The sequence below is a fragment of the Phaenicophaeus curvirostris genome, chromosome 2 (assembly GCF_032191515.1).
Source record: "Phaenicophaeus curvirostris isolate KB17595 chromosome 2, BPBGC_Pcur_1.0, whole genome shotgun sequence".
NCBI classification, from domain to species: domain Eukaryota; kingdom Metazoa; phylum Chordata; class Aves; order Cuculiformes; family Cuculidae; genus Phaenicophaeus; species Phaenicophaeus curvirostris.
This window is the reverse complement of record NC_091393.1, coordinates 63,572,628-63,598,855: the sequence shown is the minus strand read 5'-3', so window position 1 is coordinate 63,598,855 and position 26,228 is coordinate 63,572,628. Positions and strand designations below refer to the sequence as shown.

The 26,228-nt window shown below is 41.6% G+C and overlaps 3 protein-coding genes across 3 annotated transcripts in view; 2 read left to right on the top strand and 1 right to left on the bottom strand.

Moving 5' to 3' along the window:
• Positions 1-1,115: 1,115 nt before the first annotated feature.
• Positions 1,116-19,876, top strand: PHF10 (PHD finger protein 10). The gene is given in 12 exon segments (XM_069852264.1): positions 1,116-1,239; positions 1,242-1,708; positions 4,246-4,352; positions 4,910-5,040; positions 5,813-5,896; positions 7,281-7,414; positions 7,529-7,678; positions 8,851-8,960; positions 10,466-10,619; positions 17,809-17,917; positions 18,179-18,367; positions 19,785-19,876. Coding segments are annotated over 12 exon segments (1,845 nt in total). The 3' UTR covers positions 19,871-19,876.
• On the bottom strand, positions 18,524-23,972 carry C2H6orf120 (chromosome 2 C6orf120 homolog). Its single transcript, XM_069852265.1, has 2 exons — positions 23,835-23,972; positions 18,524-21,806 (listed from the first exon to the last, which is right to left on the bottom strand). Exon 2 carries the CDS (start codon positions 21,757-21,759, stop codon positions 21,202-21,204), a length of 558 nt encoding a protein of 185 aa, XP_069708366.1. The 5' UTR covers positions 21,760-21,806; positions 23,835-23,972; the 3' UTR covers positions 18,524-21,201.
• Positions 23,973-25,301: 1,329 nt separating this feature from the next.
• WDR27 (WD repeat domain 27) overlaps positions 25,302-26,228 on the top strand; it is a 108,210-nt gene continuing 107,283 nt past the window's right edge. The window contains exon 1 of the mRNA XM_069852291.1: positions 25,302-25,795. Within this exon, the coding sequence (XP_069708392.1) occupies positions 25,613-25,795 (183 nt within the window). The 5' untranslated portion in view covers positions 25,302-25,612. The remainder of the gene's footprint in view (positions 25,796-26,228) is intronic.

The window sequence follows — 26,228 nt, the reverse complement described above, 5'->3', positions numbered from 1 at the left end:
ATCTGTTGTAATGCATTTCTGTGGAAGTTGAAGCAGCTGGTGTAAGGCTTTGCAAAATTTTGAATGTTGCTCGTCTGTTGCATGCCTAGAGTTGTTAAGGAATGTTTACAATAAACTGCAGGTACTGATATTCTTAGAATCACAGAATCACTAGTTTGGAAAGGACCCACAGGATCATCAAGTCCAACCATTCCTATCAAACACTAGACCATACCCCTCAGCACCTCATCCACCTGTCCTTTAAACACCTCCAGGGATGGTGACTCAACCTCCCTGGGCAGCCTGTTTCAGTGCCCAATAACCCTTTCCGTGAAATACATTTTCTTGATGTCCAGCCTGAACCTCCCCTGGCAGAGCTTGAGGCCATTCCCTCTTGTACTGTCCCCTGTCACTTGGGAGAAGAGGTCAGCTCCCTTAAAAGCAGCTCTAAGAAAAAGCAGTGTTGGAGTTTGTTTGTTTTTGTTAGTAGAACCCTTGGTAAAATGCCGGTTTGTGTAGACACATGGATGGAAGTGAAGCGTCTTTTGCACACCGAAAAATTCGTGCAGATTTCTAGGCGTTTGCCTTGAATGGAGCGCGAGTTGAGTAATTGACTTGCATTAAATACCGACGCTGTTCAAGCCGGTACCGGGGGGAGCGACTTTGCTCATTTCAGTCGTGCAGGCATGAGGACAATAGGGTGGGTGACAAGGATATTGCCGAGAACGGCCATGATTATATTTCGGAAAACACAGCCCCTGGCAGATCGGCGTTGGGCATGGAGCCCGCTGCCTTTTCCGCGGCAGCCGCGTTGTCCAGCGCTGCCCGTGCCGCGTGCGGGCCCGGCGGGGGGCCGGTGCCGCCGAGGCGCGGGTTCCCGGCGCGCTCGGAGCCGCGGAGGAGCGAGGAGCGCGGGGCGGGGGCGGGGGCGCGGCTCGGTGCTTTGTCCGCCGCCGCCGCCCCGGGTCCCGCGGCGCGAGGCGGGGAGTGGGGGGCGCGCGCCCCGCCCTCGCCCCTCCGTAACGGCGGGAGCGGGATGCGGCGCCGCCGGCTCCTCACGCCCCCCCCTCCGCCCCCAACCCCGCGCAGGGGCGAGCGCGCCCCCCGCCCCCCGAGCCCCCCTCCTGCGGGGGCTGATGGTTCACAAACGTAGCTCGGCTGACGTTCCCGGAGACGGGAGCCCGGCGGCGGCGGAGCGGCCCAGCCCTGCCCGGCGCCACCTCCCGCGCCGGCCGGCGGCTCTCGGCGCTCACCGCCGCGGGCGATGCTGCCCCTCCGCTCCGCGCTGCCGCCCAAGCGCTGCCGCGGCGCCTCGGCTCCGCGATCGCGGCCGGGCCGCGCCGCCGCCCGAGCGGCGCCGGGAGGAGGGCGCGGCGGCGGCGGCGGCGGCTGCTGCGGCGGCTCGGGGGCCCCGGCGCTGGGCCTGCGCGGCGGGGCGGGCCGGGTGCCGGTCCGGCGGCGCGGGCCGGGTCCGGGGTCGGCGCGGGCCGCCCGGAGGGGGGCGGAGCGGGAGCCGCCGGAGCCGCCGCGCTCGTGCGCGCGCTGGCCGGTAGGGGCCGTTGCCGCCACCCCCCGCAGGGGGAGGGGGGGCGGAGCCGGGCGCGGCGCGAGGCCCGGGCGCGCGGCGGCGGCGCTTCTCCTCGCCCAGCCGGCGGCGGCCATGGCGGCCGTGCTGTCCCCCCGCCTCTGCGACAGCGACCCGGCCACGCCCGGCGCACAGTCCTTGAAGGTGAGAGCGGGCGGCGGGCCCGGCGCGGCGGCGGGGCCCGTGCCGCCCCCCCGCGGGCTCGGATGAAGTTGAAGGGGGGGGGGGGCCGCGACCCCGCCGCGCTCCGTCCGCTCCCCTCGGGGTCCCCGCGGGGGCTTGGGGGGGGGGGGTCAGGGGGGAGTCCGGTTCCGTGCCGCCCGCAGCGCCCCCGCGTCCCGCCCGGCAAAGTTCGGGGGCGGGCTCTGCGGCGCGGGGTGCGGGATTGCGCCCGCGCTCCTGGCTCGGACCCGCAGGTACTTTTTTAAAGGCATCTTGGCCATTCGGGCTTTGCCATTTGCCCGTCGCGGTGGGGAGGGGGTTGGATCTGAATGATCTTTAAGATCCATTCCGACCCAGACCTTTCTGTGATTATATAATATAGGATCGTTACGTAGCTCTTATGAATTCCTGGTCCCGCTGTTAGTTATAAAGTAACCTCGCTTCATAAGAGCTAACAGGTGTTTTACAGAAACGTGCGTCTACAAGAGAAGAATGGGCTAGTTCGGGCAACGTTTGAGTTTTCCACGTAAAGAAAGCCACGAGACTGTCCCTAATTATTATTTTCAGTACAGTTCAACACTACAGCGTGTCTTTGGCTGCTGTGCAAATGTTTTCAGTTTTTCTGCGAAGACCTCTGCGTTACACTGTCTAATTTCCTTATTCTAGTCTGTGAGCCTGTGTGGTTGCGTTTGATAAAGTCTTGAGCAAGTAAGAAAGCAAAAATGGAAGTAGAGGACACGCATCTTATATTTTGTAACTGCTGGATTTAATAAAATGAAAGCAAGAGGAGAGAGTGATGTGAGGCAGTTCCTCTTAACTGTCAGGTTGAGAACTGCCTTTTAAAAATGTTTTCAAGTCTTGTGGTAGTTTTGCTATAGCAAAGCGTTGTTTTGGCCCCATTCATGTTATTGTCTAGTAGTTGAAAAGGTTTGGAGTATGCTGATATTCCACGTGGGAAGTAGGGATGAACTGCTGATGAGAAATAGCTGTGTCACGAAATGCTTTAGGGTTATGTTGTTTTCACCTGGGACTGCTGTTTGGTTTGTCTAAATTTATACAGGTATTCCCAGCAATACTAGGAAATATTAGTAATACTAGTGGAGGTGCTGCTTACCCGATTCTTTAAGTATAGCTACAGTAAGAAAATACGGTTGAATGTTGCTTTTAAGTTTCTGTTCATACTGTATGAGATACTCCTCTTGCTGCTCCACAAAAAAGAAAAAAAAAAAACGCTAAGAATTTGGGAAAACATGAAATAAAAAATACAGGGGACAGAGTTTTTCCCTGTGGCCTGCCTTGATTATAGTATTGTGAAATGTTACAGAACCAAAGTAACGTATTCTGGATTATTTTTTAATGATATTTCAAGTGATACAATGTGTAAAATGTAGTAGAATGAAAGACATTAGCCAAGGTAGACCTAATTATTGTTCTTGTCATTACTTAATACATTAAGTATAATTGCGGGCTTGATCCATTTATTTCTGACAGGTTAATTCTTCTTTCTTAAACTTTTCATAAAAGTTATGAAGTCTTTAATACTTCTCCCTTTTACATTTTGGGTTATTTAATAGAGCTCTTGTTCTTGGCTCTACTACTGGTGACAGTAGGCAATTTGTTTGAACACTTCTGCCTTTTGTTTCTTAGTTGTAATGATGCAAGGGTGATCACTAAACACTTGGAGAGTTGTTGGTGATGAGCACTAGGTAGGAGTTGCATAGCATTATTAGGCAGCAAAGCAGTGAAAAGCACAAGAAGGCCAACAGAATTATTTGTCTGCTGTATTTTACAGAAATCTATTTTTAATTTCTTTTTCTTCACCCTTTCTGCCCCTTTTTTAATATAGATCTCATGAAATCTGAATAGAGACACCTGTAAGTTAACTTCTCAATGTTCCCTTATAATAGCTTTGTTCTGAGGATGAAATTTGTCTTCTGTATTTGTTGCAATACGGCAGTCCGTCCCTGAAGACAGCTACTTGCTGTAATCACATGTTTTTGTAAACTATATATATACCATGCCTTTTATTTTAACTGTATGTCCATAAACTCTTATGTTGCTTTTAGTACTATTTCCCTTGATTTAATAAACATCAACTCTCGGCAAGGTCTTTGTGTTTTTCCTCCACCTTTATTTGGCTTTTGAGAGTTAGCCTGATTAGGTGAATTAGTCTTGTCCTTGACTGTCACCAGTGAGGGAAGTTTGCTGCGTATACAGCTGCCTAGTTCTGCTGATGCCATAGGTGTTTTACATCAAGAATGAGGAACTTGAGCAGAGCCACAGCTCTGTCTATTCACTGCTCTGCCTACACAACAGGTGAGAAACTACCCAATTCTCCTTCTGTGTCATACAGCTCGTTTATAGCAATGAATGATTTGCTAAGTAAACTGCCCTATGAGTTGTTTGTGAAGAGAGTTAAATGGCTCAGTTTGTGAAATATTGCTTTTTGATGTTTTACATTATCTGCTGAATACCCTTAACTTTTTTTTTTTTAATATTTATCTGAATTTTCATTTCAGGATGACATAGAGGAAAATTCCAATGATAGCAGCCAGCCATCCAAAAGACGACGTATGGGCTCAGGGGACAGTTCTCGGAGCTGTGAAACTTCTAGTCAGGACCTTGGGTAATACTTGCAGTTCCCACTTTTTTTATTGCTAGTCTTATTGTGTTGTTTGATTGACTTGAGTATTAGCTCTTCTTCTTTCTTTGCTTGTATGTTCTTCATGCAACTCTGAACTGAGGCAGTGTCCTATGAGTAGCTAGCTGTCTTTTTCTTCCGGAATATTTTAAAACATTTTATTTTAAAATGATACAAAATGTGATGTATCTTAACTTGCAATCAGAAGCACAGCTTACATGGTTTTAAAATAGTGCACATTTTTCGAATGAATTTTGGCGCTGTAGTACCTGCTTTTCCTGGTGTTCTGTCTGTTATTACAAGTATCCCTTTCTTCATGTTCTGTCTCTCAGTATATTAGTGAATGCTAGTTTGGAGAAATATGTGTGAAGTGGGGTACAACTAAATGATTCTGAAGTGGGTTAATAGAAGGCAGTATTCTAAAGTGCTTGTCCAACTTCATAGATATTGTTCATTTACATAATTAGGAATTAATGAATTTCTATAAATGTAAGCCTCCCTCTTAATAATTCTTTAATTTGTTTTATTATTCTTATATTTAGATATAGCTATTTCCCCGCTGAAAACTTGATAGAATACAAGTGGCCACCGGATGAAACAGGAGAATACTATATGCTTCAGGAGCAAGTCAGTGAATATTTGGGTGTGACTTCCTTTAAAAGAAAATATCCAGGTATTTATGTTTTTAAAATTTTTCTTTCAAAACATTTTTGTCTTCATACACCTAGTCTTTTTTACTACAGCATAAGCAAACTGATTAAAAAAAGACCCTGGCAAAAGTAGATCCGAGTTATATATGTTGTACTTTTTGGTTTTGCTACTGGCATATCCAAATCTTATCCTACAGTTTTCAAAGTAGTCTAAGACTATTTGGTATTGGCACTGAAAATCTGTAAACAAGTCTTATTTGGGCATTAAATCAGTAAGTATCTTTTGAAAACTGACCTCAGTTTTATTTTTTAAGTATTTTGTTGGTGTTTTCTTACTATATAGCTATGGCTCCATTTTGTTTCCTGAATTGTGGCAACATTTCTACACTGTGGAAGAATTAAAAGAACAGAAGAATTCTAGAATTGAGACTTCATAATTCAGAGTTGTCAAATCTGATTCTTCTGTTATGAAGTTTATTTTTAAAGCTCTATTAAAATTAAAAAAAAATGTATCTGCAGCGCTTGGTAGTGTGTTCTGCATGCAATCTCTTGTAACTGGTTTCTTGAGTTCTGTAAATTTTAACTGTGGGCAGGATACTCATTAAAAAATGGCCAGGTCCCTACAGTGTATATTAAATTTGGAATTATTTTATAAAATGATCATGCTTGTAGGAAGTAATATAATACAGACTCTTACTGCCTGGAAATAAAATTGTCAAAATACTTTGATGTTGTTTATGGGGGAGTTTGAGTAACTGTGCACGTTCTTATTGCTTTTTTTTGTTTTCTTTGGAGATTTAGAAAGACGAGATCTATCTCATAAAGAGAAACTCTACCTCAGAGAACTAAATGTTATCACAGAGACTCAGTGCACACTAGGTAAGAATAAATTGTTACATTTTTTGCTACATTATTGAAAATATGACATACTGAAGACATGATTCACTTTGGTAGAGAAGAATTATGTCACACTCAACTGAAAGCCTAAATTCTAAGATAAAAACTGGTTTACATTACATTTTTACTTTGTGTAGATTGACTGCGAGAAGATAGATTTTTTTATTTGAAACCCCTGAATTTTACATCTATTTTGATTATATAGCAAAATCCCTTCTGTATTGTAAGTTAACTTCTAGAACCGTTTTCTCCTAGAAAAGAGAACACTGTCATTTTTCAACTAAGAAGCACATCAATCATGTTCTTCTGTGTTAGTTGGAAGTCGGCAAACAGTGCAGTTCGGCTTATGTCAAAAGTTAGAAGGGTATACGTTAAAGCACTTGAATGTTCTTGAAGTGGAACAATGTGGTTGACGTGGCTTATATTGAAAGAACTTCTAAATATTTTTTTATTCTTCCTCTGCTAATGCACGTGATTGGGAGAACGTTAGAGATTCAACGATACCTGTCACGTTTTCTTCTGTGTATCAAGAGTCTGTGCAAATGTTTTATGTCATTTTATGTACTAATGGCCTTTGGCATAACACCTTTGTTGCTCACCTGCCAACTCTCTTGACATTTTTGGTTTGTTTTAACTTAAATATGCAGGAGAGAACAGTATCTGATTTTTATGAATAGAAGTGAAATACTATATTCTGCCTCATATATCCAGTAGACATGTGTGCTGAGTTAACTATCCCTGTTTTTAAGATTATATTTATAATCAGTGATAGTGACATAAATCAGCCTCCATTCTTTTGTCAAGGTTTACAGGTTAGTTGTGTTGGAACTTCCAAAGGAGTTTGTCAGTGTAGCTGCAAACTAAGGCATTCTTATTTCTGAATTTCAGATATTGTAATTAGGAGTCAGGGTTCTGTGTGCAGTTCCTACCTCTGAATTGCCCTTGCAGTGATTCCTCCTTGATTTGTATAGAGATGTTATATAAACATCATAATTTCAGTTAAGGTTTTGCAAGCTAATAAAACTAACTCTTTACCAAAATTGGAAATGGAAACTGACAGTTCACCAGGTCTTGCTTGTAACAAATGTTCTGCATCACAGGGGCGTGCAGTAGGTAGCCAAATTGTTGTGGAGGGGCCTTAGCTATAAGCAAGAAATGAAGTGAGCCTTGGCTCCTTAGGTAGAAGCAAGCTCCTAATCAGCCTTAAAAGCGAAACTGCACAAGTTCACTTCTACTTGAGAGCAGCATTGTGCATGGCAGGTTGTTGTCTTTAGCTGCCCAAAATCATGAAGCGATCATTGTGGGATATAAATAATCTACAGTTAATTTTACCAGATGGCATCATTATTACTTTTATCTATTTTAGGTCTAACAGCTTTGCGTAGTGATGAAGTAATTGATCTTATGATTAAAGAATACCCTGCCAAACATGCTGAGTATTCTGTTATACTGCAAGAAAAGGAACGTCAGCGAATAACAGATCATTACAAAGAGTACTCTGTAAGTAACTAGCATATAAGTGAACCAGATCAGTAAAATCTGGAGTATGAGAAAAGTCTGTTCTCAAACTGATGGTGAAATGTATGTGAATTAATAAAATTGTTTCTATTCCAGCAAATGCAGCAGCAGAATACACAGAAAGTAGAAGCCAGTAAAGTTCCAGAATATATTAAAAAAGCTGCCAAGAAAGCTGCAGAATTCAACAGCAATTTAAACAGAGAGCGGATGGAAGAAAGAAGAGCCTATTTTGATTTACAGACACATGTAGGCAGATTTAAATTTCTTATCGATGTCAATGGGTAGCTCCTTGCTTCTTGTAGTAGACTTGGTTTTGGTACCATTTTAACTATTTTGTTAACAAGAGTTTTGATTAGTCTTTTTTCAGTCATATAGTGACCTAAACAATTTTGCTGTTGAATGGGTAATGCTGCCAAGTATAATAATCTTTATATATTTAATATGAGAACTGTTTTTAAATGAAAAATACTTTTCTTAGGAAGCTTTAAAAATTTCAGTTTTAGTTTTTTATTATGTGTTTGATCTGCTGGGAGTAGCATAAAACTAAAGGGGAAGTTTAGGTAACTGAGAAAGTTGTGTTGCTATTGTATCTATTCATATAAATGGCTAATTCTTTTTTGGAACACCTCCAAAATCTTGCTTGAACAATTCCTAGAGTAATAAAAGTAAACTGTTTTTCCTCTAAAAGAGTGCTGCCTGACCCTGTTAAGCCCCTGTTTTTAAATGTTAAATTATTTTTGTATTAGATAATTTAATGCTTCTGTACCTGTTTGACAACAAAGAAACAAACAAAAAAACCAAAAGAAAACCCACAAAAACTGAAACATGTTTTGAAGCAGGACAGTTCTGCTTGTGCAAAGACAGTAAAGCAAAAATGTTCTCTAGGCAAATTATTACATGACAGTCTGTTATGTTGAGTTTGCAGTTTTCTGGTATTGACCCATGTTAGAGATAGGGTAGCAGATAAGTGGTGTTATTTCTTTTTAAGGGAAAGAAGTCTTCTGTGTAAGCTGCTTGTTTCCATATATTTGTTATGTTAATGGAACTTTTTATACTACATTTGGTTTTCAGGCCAGTATGGACTAACAGTGGTAATTCATGCTAAAGAAGCCATTGCACGCTTACTGTTTCAATTGTTAGATTTTAATTTTTATATTGTTTTACATAATGTGCTGTTTGAAGTAGTCTTACATAATATTCATGCAGTTTACTAGGTACTTAGTGATTGGATTTAATCCATAATGCTATTTTGTAAGTTCTCTTACCATTTAAATTTCCTATGAGAGAACTCGGGTAGTTCTTGCAATTCAATAAAACTGACTAGTTAAAAAATATTGGAGGGGGGTGTAGGTGGTAAGGAAGGCTCAAAAGTTTCTATATGAAACAAAAATGTCATTGTTTTGTATTCAATGATACAGATTATCCAGGTGCCTCAAGGAAAATACAAAATCTTACCTACAGAGAGAACAAAGGTTAGTCCATATCCAGTGGCTCTCATACCCGGCCAGTTCCAGGAGTATTACAAAAGGTATTGTAAGAGCATCCTAACTGCTGATTCTGTTGCACTGATCTGTTTTCTCTTCGTCTAGCAGATGGAAAATGTTTCTGTGTATTTACTGTAAGGTTTTGAAGCGTGACAGCTTTTGTCAACAGAATGGTACTAGCTGCAAGAGTACTGTCTCTGCTCATGTGTTTCAGTGCCTGTGGCTTGGTCTGCTCAGATACTTACTGTGGTAAAAGGAGATACTGATTTTACTCCTGCCCCTCTCGTGTTTACATATCATCTACCTCTGCATGTGTGCTAAGATTAACATTGATGTTGTAGTATGGGATTCTGATGTATGTGTTTTCCATGTGAGAGTATTACGGTCTGTCTTCAAATTGTTAGAAAGTTTTCAATTAAAAAATTGTCTTGTGGGCTAAGTTTAATGTGGGATTTTTAAGTGAGAAAGAAAGCTATTGCTAGTTGGAACTTTATATTTCATAAAAAATGTGTAATTTGCTGTCTATACAAATTTAAGACTTTACCTGGTGGCCAGCTCCCAGTTGACAAATAGATACTGATTTGAAAATTGTTGCCTAAGTCTCGCTGGCTGTATAACAGGGATGGTACTCATCTTGTACGTGCATAGTTTTCTTTAGAGAAGCTCTTTATCTGCATACGCCTTGCTCATTCCAGAGCGCGTGCATACAGCTTACCCCAAATTTGTGTTACAGGATATTCTTGAAATTCAACTTTATGAAATTACTTAAACTACAAATCCTAGATATCTTGTTTATTTTGCACTTAAAAGCTGCAAGTGAAAACTGCTTGCTCCTTTTTAATAAAGGACACAACCTTTTAAAGTATGCAGCAAAATAATATCCTAGTCCTTAGCAAACCTTGTTCTTAATAATACAAGGACTTTAACTTTTTGCTTAGTGTTTAAGGTTTGAAAAAAATGGGTGGATTACATATGTTATGCTGTATCTGGCTGTAAGCAAAGTGGTTAGTTTTTCACATTCTTCTGAAATTATATTTTTGTATGTATTTTTGTTTTCCTTCAGTAATAGAGGAACTTGGGACATATAGCTATATTCTTTACTTACTTTGCTTTGGACCCTAGCTGTTTGTGTACCCTGGGTTAGAATTGCTGTGCACGTGCTGTGTGGGCACTGTACATTTATAAAAAAAGAAGTATATAGTCTATTGAACACAGTAATATGGATTGGTTAAAGATTTGTGGGGGTTCCATGGCCTCTATGATTATATAGATTTGAAACATTGCAAATAAACTCTTCCTGTGTTAAACAAATGTCTGCTAAACAAAGAAGGCAAGTACTAGATGATATCACATTTGGGAGGAGGAATGAGGAAGAATAAGGAGGAATAATAGTTTCTTATGTTTTCACAACTGCATGCTTTTGTGTGCCTTTCTGAAAAAGGAGTTTTTCTTACTCTTTCCCCTTGAAGTCCTTTTATGCTGTGTGACTTAATATTTATGCATAAAGTACATGTGAATGAAGTGTTTGGTTTGGTTTTTTTACCTTTAGATACTCTCCAGATGAACTTCGTTACTTGCCATTAAACACAGCTCTTTATGAACCTCCTTTGGATCCAGAGCTGCCTGCATTAGACAGTGATGGAGATTCAGATGATGCAGAGGAAGGGAGAGGTGATGAAAAAAGGAAAACCAAAGGCAATTCGGTGAGACAAACTGAAAGTATTCTTCAGCAGAAAAATCCTTTCCTTTCATTTCTGTTAGTTTCAGTAGTTTCTTAGTAGAGTCTTTAACATTTACGAAATGAAGGAGAATCACAAACTAAAAGTGTACTCCCTTTTTTAGTACTTCTTTTTATTTTATAACATTACTTTCCAGCTTTCTATTTCATCCAGTTTTAAAGTGAATCAAGTATTTGAAATGTCAGGCTCTTTTTTCCTTCTTGGAGAATCTTCCCAACTGCAGCTCTTTGTTATGCCCTTCTCCCCATGAGGAAGCTGCTAGCATTTCTTAGGGGAATCAACGCTCTAGTTCAGGTCACAACATGTTTTTCTGTTTAAGTGCCACATAATCTGTTACTAAAGCAAAGGTATTGGTAGCCAGATTACTCTTTCTTCTTGTGACATAGGAACAGGAAGTACTCAGTGCAGAAGCAGTTACTTTGTTCCAGTCAAAAGAGAAGGTAAAAAACACTGTTTTTTTGCTTTGCAATACATCTTTAATAAGATGTTTATGTTCTCTGTTTATGCAAACACAAAATTAACTGTTGCTGGAATTTAAGGGAAACTTCTGTATACCTAGCTTGATAGTGTTTTAAGTGCTCAGGAGCAGCTGAGCTTAAGATGAGTCATCTGAGTGCAAGTAAACCATCGATACATTGATAGAGTTCATATGTTAGTCACAACTGCTTTCCAGAAGTCTAACCCTAATTCTAAGAGAAATAGAATTTAAAATCACAGATGCAATTAACAGTTCCTAGTTCAATTGATGAACCTGTTAGATGGCCATATATGTAATGCTAAATTTTGCCATATAAACATTTGTTTGAATATTCATTAAGATACTCATAATCAAAGAAGAAAGGAAGGGATCAATCTGTAAGGTAACAAGGGAGAGGTAGCTGTTAGAACACCCTTTCTGCTTGCATTTTTTGGAGAAAAAGAAATAAAAACTTAGCATGGTAAATGTCAACTCACAATTTTGGTTTAATCATACTCCAGCATTTTCACAGTTGATCCTCAACAGTTTCTTTCCATTTCACTTTTCCACTGACTTGCATTCCCCGTAAATGTTAAGAAAAGTAATTGGACTGAGCAGATTATCCTTTCATTTTTCACAGAAGTTAACGCAGACAGGAAAACGTCCTTGTGTTGGAAGAGCATAAGGAAAATTTAAAATGAGATTCCTGTGAAGTGGGTTTGGCTATGGGAGCAGGGGTACTCTGCTAGTCATTTGGGTGTGTTATAAGGGAACAATACCTGTTGAACACAAAGGTGGGCGATTGTTAGGCCTCTTTTTCTGAGTTTTGGCCTACCTATCAGTCATCTCTCTGGTGAGTCTTACAAATGCTTTATGCTTTTTCCTTTTCACCTTCCCAGCTGTTGGAGTCCAGTAGCAATTTCCCTGTTCTGTAGTGTTTCAGTAGGCCTGTCCTAAATAACCCTTCCCCTAAAACAGCAGTGGAGCATAACATTTCTTGTTGCCATATAGTATAATTTGCTTTTGTGTTACACTCCTCCCTTTGCCCTGTGACTGTTTCATCTGTTTTGATTTTAGCCTCTGGGGCATAGGCTGGTTACTATTATGTTTGCACAGAGTGCTTTTTGCTGTAGGAAACCATTGTTACTTGACCTTTCATTTTATTGTAATAACTGTGATGAATCATACTGCTTTCTTCTGGAGCTTTTTGGAGGCCTCTATTAACACTTTTCCGAGAAAAATCTTGTGTTGCTGCTCTTAATTATGCTTACATTGATATCTCACCCTCTTTGAATCTCTTCTCCTTTTTCTTGCCTCCCCATTCCTCAAGGGGAAAAAAAAAAAAAAGGTTTAACTGCAGCATAAATTCTGTTGTTTGGTTATGTGTTAAATATTGATGCATGTTTTGCCTTTGATGGCATTCTGCTGCTGCAATCCAAATGAAATATTTAGGCTGCTCCTGGTAAAAATACTAGATGAGGGTGGCAGGAAAAAAACTTCACGTGTTTAATTCAAGGCAGTGCTATGTGGTAGTATATTTTAAATGAATGGTAAGGGCACTTTTAATGTTTTGCTGGCCCTTTACTTTGTAAACAGCATCTTCTATATAGTGGATTTCTTGATATTTAAAGGAAAATGGTTCAAATAATTACACTGTTGTCTCCCTGTTCTGGTGTCAAGACCAACTGGAAAATATGACTGCTATTGCTAATGCCAATCTTGTGGCATGAGGAATAAATGAGCATAGGTGTTTAGATTGTGATGTACCCCATGGTTTTGCAGAAGGAAAAATGTATCCTTCTCCTACCTTAGCTGGCTTTAAGGGGCATAGGAAAGACTTGTCTGTCTATACAAAAAATAAAAAATATAGCTATGCTATTTTTATTATAGGACAATTCGTCTGGCAATGTATCTGAAGGTGATTGCGCCACAGACAACCAGGAGGATTCTTTTCAGGGAAGACAAAAAACAAGAGACAAAAGTGCTACTCCAAGAAAAGATGGTTCCAAACGTTCTGTATTATCCAAATCAGTTCCTGGGTACAAGGTAGAAGAAAAAAGCCCCTGACTGAACTTGCTTCCTGACCTGCCTCTCCCTGAAATACTTCGGTTTTCAGTAATATGGAACTTCTGCTTGCTGTACTTCACTAGCTGCTCTCCTGTTGTGTGCTCCATCTGTTTGCTTCCTTATTTCCTTTTTGCTTTTAGTTGTGGGGTTTTCCTTTAGCTATACAGTGGCCTCTTTTTTTGTTAACTTTTCAGATGCCCAGGCAGTAACATCAGAAAAAAGTCCATTGTGGATTTATCATAGGAACCCTACATCTTTCTGTCTGCCTTAACATGCAGTTGGAATTACTTGACAGTTTGAAACTAGTATCCAGTATCCATTTTTTTTCTACTCTTTCATATGGCAGCATATCAAGAGATCAGTGCAGTTATGTGGCTGAACATATTATTATGTTCATTTTAAGTACAGTCTTTCATCATGAGATGTTACAATGTATAGGATGAAAAGTGAGAAGCTTACTACAGTTGTATAGGCAACACTATGTAACCACTTTAACAATATATGGAATATAGCTTTTTATGTAGATCATACTATGTATAAACATTTGTGGGCAGTATGCTTTTAGCCACACTGAAAACTTGGTGAAGATGTTAAGACATTTCAGTTGTCAAGCGGTAATTGCCAGACCTAAGACCCAAATCATCAGTATTACTATATAATAATTTCAAAAATTAAGATAAAAATAAGATTAGGACAGAAATACTTCTCAGAAGAAATGGGAATTGACACACATTATTTATGTGTTGTAATTCTGCATACTAAGAGAGGATCTGAATATGATAAAACACTTATAAAGCACGTTATTGCCTAGTCCTGTCCCACTGAAAGAAATGAGAATTTTCTGTTGACTTATGTGGGAGCAGGAATAAACCCATAAAGAGGGAAAACACTACATCAAGATACTATTTAGCAATCAGGAATGCTTGATAAGAGAGCTTATGGAAAAAGGAATGTTTTTGTCAGTGGCAAGATTGTACATATTGAGAAACTGCGTCAGCAGGAGAGCTGTTGACGGCTTGCATTTTATAAAAAATATTTACTGTCTGTATTTACCATGTTAACAGTAGATAAAACTATATTTACGCCAAGAAGCTAGTTTCCAGCAAGAATTGGACAGCTTTGATAAATTTTCTCTACATACAGTATCTGTACAAGTTCATAACTGATAGCAGGCTCCAGTTGCGTTTTCTGGAACTTACTAAGAAATATGCAAATGATGGAGATTTAGACTGTGGTACCATATGTATATTTTTTATATGTAACTTTGCGAATTGTTGTAGACACAGAATGCATACCAATATTCCCATGAACGTGAAATCCAAAGATGGAGCTTGAAATTTTTTTTTAGCTTTGTTTAACTCCACATTAGAGATTGTGTGCCACTGGTTTACCAAAGTTTCACTTAGCTGTGAGATGCTCGAGTGTTTGATTAGTCTGGTCTATTTGATGGCCTCATTGAATGCATAAAGAGAGAAGTGATGGAGCAGAACTTTCTGCAGTGTATTTTTTTCTGTAATGGTCGTATACAGCATTTCGTTTCTGTAGCAATTACTTACTGGTTCAGAATCTCCAATTGTGTTAGTGACAAGGTATTACTGTAAACTTACCGTGTAACGTCTTTGCAATGTCAGCCTGCCCTAACTGCATCAGCCATCGGACTGTTGATAAGTCAGAGGTGGTGATGCAGTGTTGGGAGGGAGAGAGGTTTGGCTTTCTTGTTTGTGGGAATGTTTGAACGCTTTCAGTAAACCCAATTATATGAGCTGTTTTAGCTGATAAGACGAAAAGATTCTTGTCTGTTAGTCTATAGAACCACCAGATAATGATACACCGTATGTGCCTAAATGTTAAGGCACTTCGAGCTGAAGACTTAACTGATTTTAAATGGTGTCCCTGTGAATTCTAGATCTTTTTAATACTTTTGTTCTGTATTGTCCTTGAGCATGTCACTATTTTTGTAGGACAGCAAACTTTTGGTTACACGTAGTTAAAATTGAAGGGTAATTGCTATGGCATAAACATGCAAATATATAGTTATAGCCACATTATGAGTATTACAGGATTCACACATTTCCACTGAGTTATTTTTGAGTAAAAGAAATATATTTTATATGGAGCCATTTTTATTGTCAGTTCTTTAACAAAGAACAGATAGCGTATGTTTTATGTTTTGTCATGCTCCAAGTAGTGAGTCTTTGTTGCTGTAGGACTGGCTACTACAATTGCACACACAGGGTGCTGTTAAAAGTACAGGAGATTTTTTGCACATAAAAAATGTATTGAGCTGTATATGAAAATGGAATGCTTTGCATTCAGAATAGGACCTTGTAAAAATGGTGTAGTTGGAATGCTTACTTTGAGACCTGCAACACAGCAGCACGGAAGTCAGAACTTACAGAGCAGGCAGTCGTTTTTATCCTGCATTTATTTTCCTTCCCTTCCTTATAAGAACAAGATGAGGATATAGAAAGAAAAATTTATTGTAATCGGATGGGGATATTGTGACTTCCCATTTGGATTTCCTAGACTTTTTTCATAGCATTTCGAAAAGCCATTTATCATGGTAGAACTTGAATTGTTTCGAAATGTGAAGAGTCTTTTTTTTTTCCCTTTCATTTTTTAAAAATACTTCCATACTGTTGGAACTTTATTATTGATAGTCTGTGATCCTTACTCCCCCAATATGCACAGTTTCTAATGAACACAATTTAGTGAAGTAAGACTAGATGGAAGCATTATTAATAAAAGCATCTGTATCAGTGTCTAACTTTAGAATTATGTGTATCAGAGTGTTAACTGCATGTACCTTAATGCAGGTACAGTGACCAAGAAGTAGCTCACTTTAGTTTTGCTGGAGCACAAGGGAGTATGCTGCTGTGTATTAAATGCAGTAAAGTACGGATCCATAACAAACTAGAAGTCTGATTAGAAAAGTGCACTTGTTATTCTAGAAAGGCTTGGTTTTCTTAGAAATAGATAAAAACACAAGAAAAAAAATTAGAATGTAGCCTGAACAATGGAAGGGTAAACGCTGCAACACTGACAAGTTTTAAGCATGTGCCACTTTTGTTGGGAGCAGCAGAGTATAAAGGTATACATGTAGGACACATAGAATAGTTAACAGTAAAAGAGTTATGTGTGGGTTTGCTTCCATTATATTTATTATTTTGTAGAGATGTTTGTGATGTTAGACTACTTTTTATTGTTTTATTATATTTATGTATAAAACAGGTTGACTCTGCTTTTTTAAAATAAATAAGCAAAAAAAAGTCTGTATCAATGCCTCTGTCATCTTTTGAAGGAAGTTACCTATAAACATCTGGTGTAGTGTTTTCTTTTCTTAAATAAAACTCTGTACACTAGACAGTTTGAAGCAGGCTGTAGCCATGTTTTCACTTAAAAAGCAGATTGAAAGCTTAAAGCAATGTGTCCTGACTACTTAAAAATGAGTCAAGATATGAATTATCTTGCTAGGTGCTAGAAAAAAACTGGCTGAGGAAATAGGCACTGTTCAAGATAAGTTGTATTGCAAAAGCTGGTGGTTTGGTTTGGTTTTTTTTTCCATATGTAGATATATGTATATAGTTCTGGTTTCACTTTTTATTTATTTTAAAGTTAAAGTTCATTCCCCACCCCTCCCCAGGTATTTAGTAGTTGACTGGAACTCTCCTTGTTTACTGACAAGCCATTTAGTTCCTTAGAAAACAGGATATGCCTTGAACTCCCTCTACAAGCTGCATCTTTGCAGCAACGTCTTTTTTTAAAACTCTGGCACTAGTTGATTTAACATTGATGAGTATCATGTTAATTTTAAACTGCATTTCTCACTAACTTCATTATACAAATTAGTAATGCTTTATTTCTCCCTTGGTCATTCTTATCAGGATAAAACTCCTTTGATGAATCTCTTGGGCTGCGGCACAGAATACACGCACAAACGTTACTCGTTCTAACAGCCTGCTGTTTCTCTCTTACCTTTTAAATGGATCTAATGGACCCACATACACTCCAGATGATCACTTAAAAAGATGCTGAACGTGAAACTAGTTAAATGTAGCATGCGTATTTCTTACAGTGATAATGACTGGATACAAGAAAGAATGGTAAAACAGCTAGCCACATACAGCATAGCAAACCAGATATTTTGAAACTAAAGATAGAAAAAGTCAAGTTTATTGCTTTTGTAATTATTTTTTCTATTTTTAAAGACAAATTTAATACAAATGGAAAACTGTTATTTAATTTCTTCCATAAATGAGAAAACTGCACGGAGACTCACAAATAAATATTCTATATTGGAAAAAAATACTGAAATCTTTAACGCTTGGTCATATTGAATTTATGTTGAGGGGAGTGTTAGCTGGTGAATTCATAGGAAGAAGAAAGTATATGCCCCTCCTCCAGTTTGATTTACATATTAACTCACTATGTATGCCAAAAGCAAAATTTTATGTAGTTAATCTAGGATATTTTTTCAATGCCACTGCTGACCAATTATTGTATGTTTTAAGGTTCACACATCATAACAGATGACTCACTAATTTTGAGAGATAAGGCAATATATGACATTTCCTGTTAAATCTGTCAATTCTTCTGGAATGAATTTATAGTCCTCTTCTACCCTTCCAGCCAAAGGTCATTCCAAATGCTATATGTGGAATTTGTCTGAAGGGTAAGGAGTCCAACAAGAAAGGAAAAGCTGAAGCTCTTATACATTGCTCCCAGTGTGACAACAGTGGTAAGTATCTGCATACACTAAGCGGATTCCTAAGGGAGTTGGTGTGACAAATCTCTGTGGTAATATTTAGTGTACTGCAGTTGCCTCCCAACAGTTCAGTTGCCTTTTCTGTCCTTAATGTTACATATACTAGCACATTTGTTGCACTGTGGGATCTTGCCAAGAGGTGAGTCGAGCTTCAGCTTCTGTAAGAACAATCAATCTTGACTAATTATACTTTTTGTTTCAGACACAAAATTAATGATATTGGTTTTAACCTAGGCCACCCTTCTTGCCTTGATATGACCCCGGAGCTTGTTGCTATGATTAAGACCTATCCTTGGCAATGTATGGAGTGTAAAACATGCATTATATGTGGGCAGCCTCACCACGAAGAAGAAATGATGTTCTGTGATGTATGTGACCGTGGTTATCACACTTTTTGTGTCGGGCTTGATGCTATCCCTTCAGGTAATAAAGCAAGAGTTAATTGTTCCTTTCCCACCTCCTCTGAGTCCTGGACTTTCTCGGAACTAACATACACATTGCTTTTTAAAGAATAGTTTAAAACAAATGTGAAGGGTAGAAGTAAGCAATAATGTAGGAATGCATTCACACTGTAAGACCCTGTTTTTTGAATAAGCTTTATTAATGAATATTTGGTTATGCACAGTTTAATCTGGCAGTTCCTGCATAGGAAATGTAATTATCTTTTACAGTAGAATCCAGACTCACTCAGAACTAGGGTGTTCTGTTTGTTTTTTTTTTTCCATATCCACAGAATACTGAGGATAATTTCCTCCTTTTCAGAAAGAAACCTGTAAAGAAGTTGTATTGCTGGAGTAGAGCTTTCACGTTAGTAAAGTGTTTGCACTATTATTTGAATTTATAAGTTAAAAAGTACGTTTAATTAATATTTGAAAACACCTTTTTAAACCTCTTCCTTCCCATTTTTTTCTTAAATGTTTAAGCTTGAGGTGAAATACCTAGATGTCAGGCAGCCTGTACCTTGAAATTACTTGGTCACTTGAATCACTTAGCCAACCCAAGGCAGTGGAAAGAAAGCCTCAGACATAAATAACTAGTAGTACTGTTGCTTTTTGTGTAATACTAAATCCCTGGGAAGTTAGTTCATAAATAAGTATTCAGTGGCTCCAAGTTCTGCACTAACAGTATTGTCTGTAACTACAATACTTCAAATATACTGTGTATTCCTATTCTGGGAAACACAGGAGTCAGCTGTCGCTTTAGTACAGGTTCTATGGCTGATTTAATTTTCAGGCAGATTTGGGGACAGAATCTAAACGAAATGGATGATATGCCCACATAACTATAGAACGGCCAAAGCAGCCTTTATGATTGTAGCTGTTGTAATATTAACAGTTAAATGCTTCTGCTCTTTGTTCAACCCTCTATTGTTCCCTCAGTAAGTTGAGTTTTAATAAAAGGTCTGTTGGTGAACCCTTGCCCAGCAGTTTCATGTGTGCTGCACTGGTCCCAGTACCTGTGGCATTGCCCAACCACCATTCATGTCTACTCAGCTTGGCTCCCCATAACCTTGACCTGTGGGCATTCACATAAAAATACCACTCAAGCTCAAGCACGTTTGTCAAGTTCTTTCCTAATGACCACCTCCTTAGCAGTAGTAAGATCCATAGAGATGAGTGTAGCCAGTTGTTACATGCAATAAGTTTGCAAAGGAAGGCTAACTGCTTGTGCTATTTACTCCTTTTACAAACGATGCTTACATTTTAAAGGATAAAGCTCTGGTTGTTTACATTAAAGGAAGTACTGCAAGCAGATGAGCACCTATCAGAATGGTGAAAGGTGCATAACTAGATGAGTAACAAAGGTAGTTTCCCAATAATTGATAACTTTCTTTTCTTAGGTCGCTGGATTTGTGATTGTTGTCAGAAAGACTCTCCTGTACCCAGAAGAGGAGGAAGAAGGGGTAAAACCAGCAAAGAGGGCTAAAAACAACCCCAACTTTGCTGTCCAAAACTTAACTGCACAAATTAAAGTGATACTTTGGTGCTATTTAACCAACCACTCAAAGAGGAACAATACCACTTTCTTTTTACCAAATAAACTTTTAATTTTGCCTACATAATGATTTTTTTTTGTGATACAAGTCACTACTTCCATCCTGTCAGATACCTAGATACAGACAAGCCAAATTCCCACTCAAAAAGAGGAGGCTCTCAATAATGAAACTGAACTTGTAGATGCACTGTTTGTATAAAATTATAGTAACATCCTTGTTTTTTTCAGTGCACTCATCAGTAAGCTCTGTGAAAAGAAAATGAGAGCACAATTTAATATACACTATTTGCATAGCAATTGGTTATTTTGAAAGACTCTACCAAAGCCAAAAATAGTCCTGGAAAGACTTAACTTTCGAGGAAGAGTGGGCATGACCTGACCTTCTTACAATGTACAGCAAATTCCTTTCAGCAGAAATTTTCTTTGCAAGTTCATGACTTATTCAGAAAGATGTACTAAAAAAAAAATCATATAAAGCCATAAAAGGAGGTGTAAGAAAAGTTCAAGATAGCGTATGCTGCATTGCTTTTAAGGAGGAATGAAAACATCGGATTGATAAGTACCAACAGCTGAAGGCTCACTTGCCCTGTAATAAGACTGAAACAGCAGCATCCACTTCATTCAGGTCATGGATTTGCAGAAGTGATGATTGATGGGACAGATGTCTGCCTGACAGACGGCTGACTTGGTGTAGGGCACAAGCAATCAGAACAGAGACTCTCTACCCCCTTAAGTGATAGACTGGCATTTCCTTCTCCCACCCTAGGCTCCTCAACTTGAATACACTCAAAAGCCATTGCTAATGAGTTTTACTGGAGAGGCTTGCTCAGAAAAGGAGGTTTTCTCTAAATTAAATTAAATTAATTTCTCTAAATTAAGAGGGGGGCACTGAAGTGCAGCATTTTAATATTTTACTCTTTGTTATTAAAAAAAAAGATAGAAAATACTGAATGGGTGTTGATTTTCCTAAGCACCTCTTCAAAGTGAATTTAACAAGATCCCCACTTTACATCCATTTTTAAACCCTGATCTCTGAAGAATACTGCAAATACTGTGCTCGCTGCTCATTTTACAGATAGGGGAGGATTTACACTATAAAATTAGATATGGCTTTTCCCCCCCGACTTCTTTTCTTGTTTTGGAAAAGTAACCTGAAATGCCTCTTCAGGAAACATAACAAAGAGTATTAAATATTACAGAAAGTCATTCATGTCCAATTTCACAGGCTGAAGTGTCACTTACTTAGTCCAGCGTGTATCAATTTAAAAAAGAATTTCGAGTATTAATTTCAAGATTCCAATAAGTATAGTCCAGAAAACAGACTCCTCCTCCTGAGATTCATCTTCTGTAGACTGTGAGTATTTCTGGTGTGCCTCCATCTCCTCAGGGTTGTAAGAAGCCTCACCAAATGGATACTGTACAACTGTTCGATCATAGAAAACTTTCATTTCAAACTCGCTCTCCAGGTGAGAAGGATGACCGTAAATCCCTATTCCCACTGGGCGGCGGAAGTGTGCAGGTACGTGGACAACATCCTGACCGCAAGTTACAGACTGTAACTCATATTCATCAAAGCTGGGGTGAAGCGTCATATCAGATACATACAAGTCTGCATCCCCTTTTAAACTCCGCATCTGAAGTACTATCTTTCCCTCGTGATTTAGTCTCAAATAGCTGTAGTTTCCTGCTCCAATCTGACCTTGAACAACATGAAGAAGAATCCATTCTTCAGGTACATCCTCTTCCTCAAAGGTATTTACCACAAATAGTGCTTGAGCTGCCACAAGTATTATCAGCATTGTTCTCCAGTGTGCTGCCATGATTTTTACATTACATTCAAACCTCTTCCTGTGTCCTGTGCACTACCCTGTGGATACAGAACATAGTTCACATTTTAGCATCTTCCGTTCCCGGAAAGAATTTATTATTTTTTTATTACTATTTAATCTTTTTTAGAAATCCCCTCTAGTTCATACAAAGTTAAGCAACTTCAATTAAGTATCTTCATTGACTCTTCTTCTTTTTTAATAGTAACAAAACCCACTGCCAAGATTCAGACCTCTGCAGGATTAAAATGGCTTGAATTTCTTAAAGAAATTGAACAGAATTTAATCAAAGGGATGTTCTTTCATCCTAAAAGAAACAAGACTTTAGTTTCATTCTACCTGCATAGGTGCAAAATTTGACAGATAACCAGAAGAGATGAAACCCTATAATGATTCTGGCCTCAGTTTAAAAAAACAGTTAAAACTGAAGGGTTTTGCATGCTTTAAGCAGCTTAAGTTTGTATCAGGCATCCTATTTTTCTCCCATCCTCTTACTTAACTTCAAATGATGTTAACGGTGCAAATCTAGATGTATGCATGAAGTGGTATGCATTCTGCAAACAGAGCTAGAAATAAGAAAAATTTATCTAGTTGGATAATACATTAAATTACGGTTGTGCTGTGTGGGTTGTTTCTAGGACTAAACAGCATATTTTCCCAGGGGAAAAAAAAAGCGCATTTACTTTCCTAAAGATTTTTTAACCATGCATATACTCAGCTCCTTCAGCCTCCCGTTTTGTAGGCAAATGCTGTAAGTTACTGGGGCAAAGGGGAAAGGACTGCTGCAAGAAGGATGTTGAGGCTCTGGAGAGAGTACAGAGAAGAGCAACAAAGCTGGTGAGCTGGCTGGAGAACAGGTCTTACGAGGAGCGGCTGAGAGAGCTGGGGTTGTTTAGCCTGGAGAAGAGGAGGCTGAGGGGTGACCTCATTGCTCTCTACAACTACCTGAAAGGAGGTTGTAGAGAGGAGGGTGCTGGCCTCTTCTCGCAAGTGACAGGGGACAGGACAAGAGGGAATGGCCTCAAGTTCCGCCAGGGGAGATTTAGGCTGGACATTAGGAAAAAATTCTTCACAGAAAGGGTCATTGGGCACTGGCAGAGGCTGCCCAGGGAGGTGGTTGAGTCACCTTCCCTGGAAGTGTTTAAGGCATGGGTGGACAAGGTGCTCAGGGGCACGGTTTAGTGTTTGATAGGAATGGTTGGACTCGATGATCCAGTGGGTCTCTTCCAACCTGGTTATTCTATGATTCTAAGATTAAGGCACTTGCACCCTTTCCCTTCTTGTTGTGTGCTCTCCATCACAGCCTGAGCATACCAGCAGCACTCCCCTCCTTTGAAGAGTTGCACTAAGCGTGTGTACAAATCAGCGAGCTCTGGACCTTGCCGAAGGCTTCCGACGCATACAGTGACTGAATGGGACACGCAAATCACTGTCAAGTGCAGGAGCCACAAGTATCTGCCGCTTTCAGGTGAAGATCACAGAAGGGGTCATCGGGCACTGGCACAGGCTGCCCAGGGAGGTGGTTGAGTCACCTTCCCTGTAGGTGTTTGGGGCCCGGGTGGACGAGGTGCTAAGGGGCACGGTTTAGTGTTTGATAGGAATAGTTGGACTCGATGATCCAGTGGGCCTCTTCCAACCTGATTATTCTATGATTCTATGATTTTAATCCTCTCCTTCCTTCCATGAGGCCACTACAACTCCGTAAACATGAAAGGCATCAGTAAGTTGTTTTGTACCCAGGCAGCACGGAAACAAACCGCGTTACTCCCACTAAGACGTCACTTAAAGGTTTCACATTTCAACAAATCTAGGGAAAACACGTACAAGTATTTCTGTGGTTCTAAGTTTCCTGCCCCAGGAGCGCCTACAACAAACACAAGGCCACAATTCTGCAAACAGGGCGCACGAGGGAGGGCAGCAGCGGCCGAGCCCGCCCGGCTGACTGCGACAGAGACTAACGCGGCTTCCGGCCTCCCCGCTGCCGGCTCCTGCCCCTCGGCAACCGAAACGGCGAGGAAATACCCCAGCGGGGGAAGAGCCCCCATCCGAGCGGAAAACAATCCGGTTACCTAGGGGCAAACGGAGGCGTTCCGGCCCTCGGCAGGGAGCGCGGGAGACATCGGCGAGAGCCGCGGGGGCCTCCGCCCGCCCCTCTTTCCCCCAAGCCGGCGGGCGGGGGCGGCTGAACCGGCTGCGTGAGCGGCAGCGCGGGGGCTGCCGGGCCGGGCCGCGCTCAGCCCCACCGGCCCCGCCCCTCCTATCGCGAGAGCGGCCGGCGGCGCTGCCGTTATGGCACCACGCGCACCCGCCCCCCAGCTCCGCCCACACACAGAGCTCCTCCCTCCGGGAGGGACCTTAAAGCCCATCCAGTCCCAACCCCCCCTGCTACGGGCAGGGACGCTTCCCACCAGCCCAGGCTGCCCAAGGCACCATCCAACCTGGCCTTGAACAACCCCAGGGATGGGGCAGCCACAGCTTCCCTGGGCAACCTGTGCCAGTGCCTCACCAGCCTCAGAGTAAAAAACATTCCTCCTTATGCCCAACCTAAATCAACCCTCTTTCATCTTGGAACTGTTGCCCCTTTTGTCCTGATTAGGAGCCCCTCCTCATCATTCCTTTAGCCCCCTTTAAGTACTGTAAGGTTGCTGTAAGGTCTCCCTGGAGAAGGCTCTTTCAGCCTGTCTTTGATGGAGAGGTGTTTGTGTCCCTCCTCTGGAGCCGCTTCAACAAGTCCACATCTGCCCTGTGTTGGGGTTCCCACAGTGGGATACAATGCTCCGGATGGGATCACAGAATCATGGAATAGTTTAGGTTGCAAGGGACTTTAAAGACCATCTACTCCCAACCCCCCTGCCATGAGCAGGGACCCCTCCCACTAGATCAGGCTGCCCAAGGCCCCTTGCAACCTGGCCTTGAACACCTCCAGGGATGGGGCAGCCACAGCTTCCCCGGGAAATTCCTCCTTATGTCTAGTCTAAATCTGCCCTTCTTCAGTTTATACCCATTGCCCCTGGTCCTATCACTACAAGCCTTTGTAAAAAGTCCCTCTCCAACTTTCTTGTAGGGCTCCTTAAGGTACTGGAAGGTCACTATAACATCTCCTCAGACCCTTCTCTTCTCCCGGCTGAACAACCCCAGCTCTCTCAGCCTGTTCTCGCAGGGAAGGTGCTCCACCTCTCTGGTCATCTTTGTAGCCCTCCTCTGGACCCGTTCCAACAGCTCCATATCCTTCTTACGCTGGGGATTCTGGAACTGGACACAGTACTCCAGATGAGGTCTCACAAGAGAGGAACGGAGGGGCAGAATCCCCTCCTTTGCCCTGCTGGCGATGCTGCTTTTGATGCAGCCCAGGATACGTTTGGCCTTCTGGGCTGCGAGCACACATTGCCGGCTCATGTCGAGCTCCTCATCACCCAGCCCCGCAAGTCCTTCTCCTCAGGGCAGCTCTCAATCACATCCTCTTCGGATCTTAGCGGGGTGGAGCAGAGCGAGGAGAATCGCCTCCCTCCACCTGCGCTGCCCCGTGTGCACCTCGGCGCGTGGCTCCGGGGAGCGAACGCCCCCTGTGGCGACCCCGCCGCGCTTTGCAGGAGGAGGAAACAGCGCCGAGCGGGCGCCGACGCCGCTGCGTTCGCGCTGAGCCTCTGGTGGCCCCGGGCGAGGATGCGGTAGCGCCGGGAGGGGATGCGGTAGCCCCGAGCGACGATGTGGTAGCCCCGGGCGAGGACGCGGTAGCCCCGGGCGAGGACGCGGTGGCCCCGGGCGAGGACGCGGTGGCCCCGGGAGCCCTGCGCTGCCGGGCGGTGAGGACGCGGTTCTCCCCCTCGGGACCCTTCTCAGCCGGAGGATGGACAGTGACGGGGAGCGCCTTTCTCCTGGTGGGAGGTGGAATCCTGATGTTGTCTGCGAAAAAAGCTTGTTTAAAACCAAACTGTCCGAGTCCCTTGTTCAGCTGGCGTGTTGTCACCGTCTCTGCGCTTTCCCTTGGAATCGGAATGAGTTATGCGTCTGGAATACAGTGACTGCTCAGGTAAAACCAGGATATGTCTCGTTACAGGCTGTTATTTCAGGGGACTAAGAAGGAAGGTGTAAACAAAGCATTTACAGGTTGCCCAGGGAAGCTGTGGCTGCTCCATCCCTGGAGGTCTTCAAGGCCAGGTTGGATGGGGCCTTGGGTAACCTGATCTAGTGGGATGTCCCTGCCCATGGCAGGGGGGTTGAAACTAGATGATCTTTAAGGTCTCTTACAGGCCAAACGATTCTATGATTCTCTGATTCATTTGGGAGTAGTGAGAGTCAACTTTCACTTTAAGGCTGGGAATATGCTAACATTTGTCATGAGCTTTGTGTTACATCTTGGCACCCACCACTCCACCCCCTGCAAGTGGAAGAGGGCATGGTTCATTAAAACAAGCGCTTTAAGACAAAATATGAAGCACAGTTTATCTGCTATTTACAGCACA